General features: G+C 57.7%; 2 protein-coding genes across 2 annotated transcripts in view; one reads left to right on the top strand and one right to left on the bottom strand.

Annotated features, from left to right (window-relative positions):
• NOS3 (nitric oxide synthase 3) overlaps nucleotides 1-4,008 on the top strand; it is a 93,148-nt gene extending 89,140 nt beyond the window's left edge. Inside the window, exons 19-23 of the mRNA XM_075063414.1 lie at nucleotides 1,387-1,474; nucleotides 1,797-1,918; nucleotides 2,257-2,405; nucleotides 2,481-2,675; nucleotides 3,777-4,008. Coding sequence (XP_074919515.1) covers nucleotides 1,387-1,474; nucleotides 1,797-1,918; nucleotides 2,257-2,405; nucleotides 2,481-2,675; nucleotides 3,777-3,899 — 677 coding nt within the window. The 3' untranslated portion in view covers nucleotides 3,900-4,008. The remainder of the gene's footprint in view (nucleotides 1-1,386; nucleotides 1,475-1,796; nucleotides 1,919-2,256; nucleotides 2,406-2,480; nucleotides 2,676-3,776) is intronic.
• FASTK (Fas activated serine/threonine kinase) overlaps nucleotides 1-9,627 on the bottom strand; it is a 419,919-nt gene that overhangs the window by 136,133 nt on the left and 274,159 nt on the right. The window lies entirely within an intron of this gene.

The following is a 9,627-nucleotide window of genomic DNA, read 5'->3' as shown; positions in this document are numbered from 1 at the left end:
GTTTGCCAGAAGCTGGGAATGGGCAACAGGGGATGGATCACTTGATGATTCCCTGTTCTGTTCATTCCCTCTGGGGCACCTGGCATTGGCCACCGTCAGAGAGGATACTGGGCTACATGGACCTTGGTCTGACCGTATGGCCGTTCTTAAGCTTAATATGCTAGATAGACTGGATATGAGTAGCAGATTCTCACCCTAAGAGATGATACAGGCAGATTGGGGGCAAACTGCACTTGCTCACAGCTCGGAATCCCCAGGTGTTCCATGCACAGGCTACAAATCCCTCTCGCCTGGGTCCAGCCCTTCCCCCCAGTTCAGTCCTTGTACCTCAGGTGTTTCCCGGAGTCTCTTTGGGCAGGGAGTCAGTGACAAAGAACCCCAATTATGTCACTCCCCTTATGTAGCTTCTGCACAGGGCCGGAACCCTGTTTCAAAGTCTGGTTCCTGCGCCAGTCAATGGAAAAGCACTGACATCCCAAGATGGAGTCCCGTACCAGGTGACTCAGTCACATGATCCTGTAGTTCTAGTAGCCATAAGTCAGAGGCTGTTTAGAGCAGCCTCAGGAAGGCTCCCAGGTGGGAAATAAACTTCTTCTAAGGCCTATAGTTTTCTTTAATGGCCTTTCCCAGCCAGCCATCTAGCGCAGGGGTTCTCAAACTGGGGGTTGGGACCCCTCAGGGGGTCACGAGGTTATCACATGGGGGGTCACGAGCTGTCAGCCTCCACCCCAAACCCTGCTTTGCCTCCAGCATTTATAATGGTGTTAAATATATAAACAAATGTTTTTAATTTATAAGGAAGGTCACACTCAGAGGCTTGCTGTGTGGAAGGGGTCATCAGGACAAAAGTTTGAGAGTCACTGATCTAGATTGACTGCAGTCTGCCTACCAGTGGGCATGCCCCGGGTGTTAACACATTTCTCATACAGATACAGAGTCAATATTCCTAACTTCAGATACAAAAGTGCTACAATCACACAACTAGGATAATCACATTCAGAAAATCAGAACCGTTTCACTGATCTCTCATGAAAATACATCATAGTTATGCCTTGAATATTACACCGCCTTCCCCCTCAGCCAAGGGAGCAGGCCCACACAGCCAGGGGGTGACCCCGGCAAGAGTGAGCAACACCCCGCACAGCCAGAGTGAGTGATACCTCGCTGTGGGGTTGCCCTGGCTGTGGGGGTGAGCAGCCTGACTCTTCCCCCCTGCCCCGGGGAGCTGGAGCTGGGAGGGGAGGAGCATGAGATGAGGGAGGATGGGGGAGGGTATCTGAGGAGACATGGGGAGGGCACTGGGTAGAAGGAGAGAGGGTATGGGGGGCAGGTGCCATCCCCATGAGGCTTCTGAGCACCCTGCCCCTCTTCCCCTGTGTCCCACAGACGGCCAGGGGCCCCTGCACTTCGGCGTCTGTTCCACCTGGCTGGCCCAGCTTCAGGAGGGGGACATGGTGCCCACCTTCATCAGAGGGTAAGGGGGGCCAGGACCCTACCCGCATGCTCCCTCCAGGCCCTACAGCTCCCGGCATGCCCTGCTCCCCTCTGAGCCCCATTTACCCCACAGGCCCTGCAGCTCCCGGCATGCCCTGCTCCCCTCTGAGCCCCATTTACCCCTTAGGCCCTGCAGCTCCCGGCATGCCCTGCTCCACCCCTAGTCTGGGGACCCTTCCCCTTCCCATTAACCCTTTCTGTTGCCGTGGCCCCTGCCCCGAGGCCCCTGCAGTGCACTGGCTGTGGGCGGAGTTGGGTGTCCCACCCAGTGCCACGGCCAGACACCATCACTCCCCACACAGGGCCCCGTCCTTCCGGCTCCCGCAGGACCCCAGCGCCCCCTGCATCCTGGTGGGTCCAGGCACCGGCATCGCCCCCTTCCGGGGGTTCTGGCAGCAGCGGCTGCACGACATGGAGACAGAAGGTCAGACGGGCTCGGGGGCACGGCTGGGGGGCTGTGTGGGAGCTGGGGGACCTGGATTGGGCAGGGGGTCTAGGGGTCCCTAGGGCTCATGGCATGGGAAGGTTGGGAGTCTCGGGGCCAGGCCTGGGGTTGGGGGGCTGCGTGCCTCCACACACCTGGATTGGGTTGGAGGGCTGGGGGTCCCTAGGGATCTTGGTCGGGGGGGACCTGGTGCACCTTCCCGAGGGGCACTGGGAGGGCCATGTGTGTCCAGGAGGGGTCTCAGCAGGGCCAGGGCAGAGGCAGGTTCCCGGGGCTGGGGGGCCAGCACTGCCCCTAACCCTGCCCCTGTCCTCCAGGCCTCCGAGTGGGCGAGATGATCCTGGTGTTTGGCTGCCGCTGTGCCCGCCTTGACCACCTCTACCAGCAGGAGGCGCTGGAGGCCCAGCAGAAAGGGGCGCTGAGCCGGGTGCTGACAGCCTTCTCCAGGGACCCCGACGTCCCCAAGGTAACGGGGGCTGCATCCAGGGGGCTGGCTGGGGTGGGCCAGGGCGGCTAACACTGACGCTCTGCCCTGCCCCAGGCCTACGTGCAGGACATCCTGCGGACGCAGCTGGCAGACGACGTGTACCAGGTGCTGTGCCAGCGCGGAGGCCACCTCTACGTCTGTGGGGACGTCACCATGGCCACCGGTGTCCTGCAGACGGTGCAGCAGATCCTGGCCCAGGAGGGAGGCATGACGCTGGCTGAGGCCGGAGACTTAATCAGCGAACTCCGGGTATGGGGTGGGGGAGCAGCTCCAGCTGACGGCATGGGGACTCGGGGAGCCTGGGCTGGGCTAACAGGGAGCTGTAGGTTGGGAGTGAGGGGCACTGGCACAGCTGGGGTTTTGGGGATTCCAGGGCTGGGATAGGGGCTGCAGGTTGGGACTGAGGGGGGTGCCGGCAGAGCTGGAGGTCAGGGGGACCCCAGGGCTGGGATAGAGGCTGCAGGTCAGGACTGAGAGGTGCCAGCAGAGCTGGGGGACCCCAGGGCTAGGATAGAGGCTGCAGGTCGGGACTGAGAGGTGCCAGCAGAGCTGGGGGACCCCAGGGCTAGGATGGGGCTGTGGGTTGGGATTCAGGGGTGCTGGCAGAGCTGGGGGACCCCAGGGCTGGGACAGAGGCTGAGGGGTGGGACTGAGCTGTGCCAGCAGAGCTGGGGAGCAGGGGACCCAAGGGCTGGGTAGGGGCTGTGGGTTGGGACTGAGGGGTGCCGGCAGAGCTGGGGGGCCCCAGGGCTAGGATAGAGGCTGTGGGTCGGGACTGAGGGGTGCTGGCAGAGCTGGGGGACCCCAGGGCTGGGACAGAGGCTGTGGATCAGGACTGAGGCATGCCGGCAGATTTGGGGGGCAGGGGACCCCAGGGCTGGGATGGGGCGTGGGTCAGGACTGAGGGGTGTCAGCAAAGGTGGGGGACCCCAGGGCTGGGATAGGGGCTGTGGGGTGGGACTGAGGGGTGCCGGCAGAGCTGGGGGACAGGGGGAAGAGGGAGGCATGACGCTGGCTGAGGCCGGAGACTTAATCAGCGAACTCCGGTATGGGGGGGTAGCCAGCTCCAGCTGACGGCATGGGCCGAAGGGAGCCTGGGCTGGGGCCTAACAGGGAGCTGTAGGGGGAGTGAGGGGTCACTGGCATCAGCTGGGTGTTTTGGGGATCCAGGCTGGGATTAGGGCTGCAGGTTGTGACTGAGGGGGTGCCGCAGCAGGGGACCCAGGGCTGGGATAGGGGCGTGGGTCGGGACTGAGGGCAGGCTGGACTTGCAGGGCTCCCTGGATAACGCTCTCGCTGCCCTGCGTTGCTGCCCTGTCCAGCGCTCCCTCACAGCGGGTTTCTCTCCAGGACCAGAACCGCTACCACGAGGACATCTTCGGCCTGACATTCCGCACGCAGGAGGTGGCCTCACGGATCCGCTCTCAGTCCTTCTCGGCGCAGGCACGGAGCCTGCTGGACTCTGCCCCCTGACTGGCCCCTGGCTCCTCAGCCCATGGGGGTGGGGGGCAAGGCCCTTTGCCTCATTGCTGCTGCTTCCCTGCCCTCTGGAGCCCCTCAATAAAGCATTTAGTTTTGGTAATTGTAGTTTGTCATTTCCCAGAATGCGGCAGCGACTGGGGGGCGGCCCCGTCTCAGGGTGGCCTCCCGCACCCCCCTGGAGGGCAGAGCCCCACATTCAGACTCTGCCAGCCCAGCCGGTTTGGGGTCTGATGCCCACGGGGCACAGCGCTGGCCAACGCCGCCTGCTGCACCAAGGCCCCGGAGCAGGAAGCCGGGCAGAGGGAGGCCCAGGCCGCCACCGCTCTGGGGGCGAGGAGCCAGCTGCTTCCGCAGGGTGCAGAGTTGGGGCCATGGAGCCAGTCTGACTCCAGTCCGGGGAGGGGCGGGGCTCTGATTGGGGGCGGGGTCATTCCGGGAGGGGCGGGGCTCGGAGGGCGGGATATGCGGGGAGGGGCGGGGCTGGGACGGGTCAGCTCAGGGGGGGCGCGGGCTGGGTCCGGGGTGCAGGCTCAGCGGGGCCCGGGGTCAACCGAGGCGGGGTCAGAAGGTGGGCGGGGCTCGGCCTGGGTCGCTCCGAAGGAGGGCGGGGCCTGCTGAAATCTCGCGCTCTTCGCGTCGCCGGGTGACGGCCCGTCGTACCAGCCCGTGCGCGTGCATTTGTGGGCCGCCGGCCGGTGCCGTCATGCTCCTGCTTAGGGCTTGCTCCGCGCTGCGCCCCGCGGCGGTAAACCGGTCACTCCGGACGCCTGGGTTCCCTCCCGGCGGACCGGCCCAGGGAGCTGCTCCCCGCCCCCCGCTGGGGAGCGAGACCCGGGCGACAGGGACCCGTGCGGTCCCGCGACACCCCCCCGTGGGTGTCCTGGCACGGGTCCCCGGCCCCGGCCCCTCACCCCGCCGTCTCCTCCACGGTGGCGCAGACCGGTCGCCCGAGTCCCTGCCGTGCTCCGGGCCCCCGTGCCGCTCGCCGCGCGGCCACCTCGTGCTGCCGCCGCGGGCCCGGGCGCCGGGCCGCGGCCGCGCTGCTGGAACGCGGGGGCCCCGGTGCTGAGCGCGGTGGCCGCCCTCGCCCGCGGAGCAGGCCTGTTTGACCAGGAGTGGGCGAGCCCCCCCACGCCCCCGCCGCCCCCCGCGGAGCACCGACTTCGCCTGGGCCGAGTTCTGGAATTCGCTTCGCCCGCGGCTGCTGCCCTGTCGCAGCGATCGTGGTAAGCGCTTCCCTGCCGCAACGCTCCGCCTGGGCTGGGCTGGCTGGGCCTGGGCGGGGCTGGGGCTGGGCTGGAGACCCACCGCCCCGGTACCCAGTCCGGCCGCCGGGCCGCGCAATGCCGGGGACTCCTGTCCTCTCTCGCAGTTGCCTTGGGCGCGGCCTGCCTCAACGTACCGATCCCGTGCTCCTGGGGGAGCTGTGAACGTGGTGGCTCGTGCAAGAGCCAGCATCGCGAGCGTGGGGAGCGACCTGCGTGAGGTTTGCGCCCGGCCTCCCTGGCGCCTGCCTGCTCTAATCACTCATGGCAAGCGTGATGCTGGGGGGCTTGGATGCTGTTGGGCTTTCGACACACCCCCACCTGCCTCTGTCTCTCTCAGAGACATGCAGCGCTGTCCAGAGACGCCCGAGGGCCAGTGCCGTACCCAAATCGAAAAGACCCTGGGTGATCTGAGGAAATTAACCAGTCAGCCTTACAGCGTACCTGCAAACTGGTGAAAATAGATCATTAAACGAACATCGTTAAAAGACCTGGAAAACTGTTTCGAGGGTCTAACCAGCGTCCTTTTTGCCATAGTGAAAATTACGTCTCACTCATCTGTTGAGCCACGACCATAAGATTAGGACTTTCAAAGTCCTTTTCCAAGGTCCCCCAACAAAAGTGGCTTAAAGAAGCGAATCACCTGGGGTGAGAGGGAACAGTGCGTCCTGGATCGAGGCTTGACGGCACAGATAAGCGCAGGCAGGACTAAAGATCACAAGGCTTTAAACAAGCAAGTGGGGCCATGGATGATCGAGTACACAAGGAGCGCTTAAAGAGCGGTAGAAGTCATTGCGGAGAAACAATGGTTCTTTGCTCAGGCTTCACGGCTGAGGATGGTAAGGAGATCCCAAACCTGAGCTGCTTTGGAGTGACAAACTGCGGAAGCTGTCCACAGATGAAGGTCACAGAGGAGTTTTTGTAGATTAATGAATAAACTCAAGCATTACCAAGCCACTGGGACCAGATGGCATTCACCCAAGAGTTCTGAAAGAACTCAAATTGTGAATTGCAAAGCTAACAGCCTAAGATTTTGTAACCTGTCCGTTAAATTGCTTTCAGAACCCAGTGACTGAAAAAGTTAGCTAATGTAACTGCCAATATGTAATAAAGGGCTGTAGAAGTGATCTCGGCAATTACAGACCGGTAAAGTCTAATGTTGACAGGGGGGCAAATTAGTCGGAACAATAATAAGAATAAACAGTCCAAACACATAGAAAAACATAAAGCTGTTGAGGTCATTAGTTAAATATGGTTTCTGCAAAAGAAAAATCGGTCTACTAACACTAATTAGATGTTTCTCTAAGGGGTCACAAAACGTGGACATATGGGATCCAGTGGACATAGTGTACTGTAGATTTCCAGAAAGCCTTGACAAAGTTCCCTCACCAAAAGCTCCTATTAAATTAAGGCGTCATGGGGACAAGGGAATGGTCTTTCATGGATTGAGAACTGTGTTAAAAGACAGGCGAACATAAGGGTAGGAATTAAAATGGAAAAATTCTCGAAGGAGAGGGGTAAACGAGTGTGTTCCCAAAGGGTCAGTGCTTAGGAATAAATCCTGTTTCAATTATTCATAAATGATCTGGAAGAAAGTAAACAGTTAGGTGGCCAAAAGTTTGAAATGATACTAAACTACTCAAGAAGTTAAGAACCAATAGCAGATGTGAAAGAACTTCAAAAAGATCTCACGAAACGGAGTGATTTGGCAACAAAGCATAAATTTAATTGGATAAATGTAAAAGAATGCACATTGGAAAAAAGTAACCCGAATATATCATACAATATGATGGGTGGTACTAAAATTTAGCTACACGCGAGTCAGGAAAAATCTTGTGTCATTGTGTGTATAGTTCTCTGAAAGATTGTCCCAGCAGTGTGCAGAGGTGGTCAAAAAAGCAAACACGGATGTAGGAATCTTTAAAAAGGGGAAGAGAAAAGACTGAGAATATATTATTGCCCTTATATAAATCCAATGGTATGTCACACATCTCGAAGTACTGTTGTACAGATATGGTACCCTCACCTCAAAAAAGATATTCTAGCACTAGAAAAGATTCAGAAAAATGGCAAACTAAAATCATTAGGGGTTGGAGAGGGTCCTGTATGAGGAAAGGTAAAGAGCAGCCCTCTTTCAGCTTGGAAAAGAGGAGATCTAAGGGGATATGACAGAGTCTATAAATATCTTGAGTGATTGTTGAGAAATGGATAAGGAAAAGTATTTAACTGTTCCATAAACAAAGAACTAGGGGTTCACCAAATGAAATTAATAGCAGCAGGTTTAAAACAAATAAAGGAAATTCTTCTTCACACATGCACAGTCAACCTGTGAACTCCTTTCCTACGATGTTTGAAGGCTGGGACCATAACACGTTAAAAGATAACTGGATAAAATTCATGTGGTTAAGTCCAAATGGCTATAGCCACAGAATGGGTAGGATGGTGGTCCTACGCCTTGTTTGTCCAGAGTGGTGAATGGACAGCAGGATAGAGATCACTTGATCATGTGGCTTAGGTTCACTCCCTCTGGGGCACCTGCATGGCCACTGTTGAACAGATACGAGCTAGATGGACCCTTGGTCGACCAGTATGGCCGTCTTTAAGTTCTCTTAAGGCCTAACAGCGGGGCCCTGAAGCTCCAGGCTAGTCCTGTGTTTAATGAATTTATCAGTGGTACTGGAAAGGAGTGTAAGCAGGGAAGGAGCAGCATTGCACTGATAAGTTATTTAGGTGAGTCAGGCCCAGAGAGAGCGGTGGGAAACTCAAGATCCAAGCCCAGCTGGGGTGAAAGGCTGCAATGACAGGCAAGTGAGAGTTCACTGTGATAAAAGCAAGTATATGCGCATTGGAGTGGAAAATAATGAATGGCTTGTCCACGGCTTGACAGTGCTCGACATTAACTGTGTCAAGCCCAGGTAAAGGGATAAAATAAATAAAAGTATAATAAAATAGTTTGAGATATACCCATCTCCTAGAATGGAAGGGTATGGAGTCCAGCCCCATGCCTTCATAGCAGGACCCAATTGGTGCCACAGTTCCCTAAGTGGCCCCCTCAAGGATTGAACTCAACAGACCCTAAGGTTTAGCAGGACTGATCAAACCCACTGCAGGCTATCACGCCCCACCCCCTGTGTCACGCCACTACGTTCATGTGAGTATCTCTGCAATTCGTGCACAGCTGTGGTCAAAGATAGCCTGGAGTCTTGATGCTGGGATGCCTAAGGACTAGGTGGTGAATAAGTGAGGAAGTCAAAACCGCCTTTTATTAATAAGCCATATAGCGCAGCCTCATCCGGATCCCATGGTGCAGCACCGGCGCGCATCCTGTCCACAGACAGGAATTAAAGGCAGAGCTAGTTAGGACATTCACACAAAGGCCACAAGATGACCCCAAGGCCTGGAAATAGCTGTACAATATGTGGAGTTCGAATTACCTAACAGAGAAAGGCAGGTGTGAGATCTATAAAAGTAATGACGGCCTAGATCAGTGTGGATCGTGCCTAGGCTGTGCTCCCTGATTCGTAAGCACAAGGAACGAAGGCCAGTCCGATGAGACTGTAATTGGTGGACAATTCCAATGATCCAAGGAAATACAGTCCCGACAAATGTTGCGATTGGACTTGTGGGAACTCTCGTGCCACAGGAGGATTGTTGAGGACAGAGACTGAAGAAGATTCCGAGAAGGAGTTTATAGTAATGTAACGACGGAAATATCCAAGGAGAGCCCTGCCGGGACCTGTGTTTAACGTCCCACTCCCACTAGATAGGCCAGAGCGAGGTTCCTGTGGAAAGATCAGCTCCCCAGCAGGGCTCTGCACGCTAGCCCGCGCAGGGGCTACATCAGGCGGGTTTACACTGCCATGCACCCCACCTATGTGAAAGGCATCGTGAAAGCTGCTGCTGGTCGCCGAGCCCTCCTGTGCGACTTGGATGAGACCCCAGGAGGCTGCTTGTCACCCCAGATCTGCAGTGGTGGGGCTCTCGCAGGCGTTGTTGGCAAGAGTGCTGGCTGACCCGCTAATGCCATTTTCTCATCCCACAGCTGCTGAACCTTCAAGCCTACATCAGTGGCTGCTGGCAACGGGTCGGGAGCAAGGGCCGGCAGATGCGTAAACCCTGATCCATCCCTGCTGCGAGTAAATCCTCCTGCTTGGATGGGATGTGGGGAGGAAAGGTGGAAGATGCCTGCAAGGGAAAAGGCAAGAGTGGGCGCTGGAAGGGCTGGGGCAGTGCTGCGGGGGGGGGGAGTGGGAAGCCAGGGGCTGGAGGAGATGACGTTGCTTGGGAGGGTGTGGGGTGGGTTAGGAGGGTGAGGGGTTGGTGGTGGATAGCGGGAGGGTTGGAGGCAGCAGTTCTGCCGCAAGCCACCGCCCCCCCAGCCCCTTCTCCCCCCCCCCCCCAACAGCAGGACATGGCGTTCTTTGATGCCAAACCGGACGGGGCAGCTGGTGACA

Source organism: Chelonoidis abingdonii, chromosome 2, assembly GCF_003597395.2.
Source record: "Chelonoidis abingdonii isolate Lonesome George chromosome 2, CheloAbing_2.0, whole genome shotgun sequence".
Classification (NCBI taxonomy): domain Eukaryota; kingdom Metazoa; phylum Chordata; order Testudines; family Testudinidae; genus Chelonoidis; species Chelonoidis abingdonii.
The sequence above is the reverse complement of the archived record's forward strand: the minus strand, read 5'-3'. Positions and strand labels throughout refer to the sequence as shown.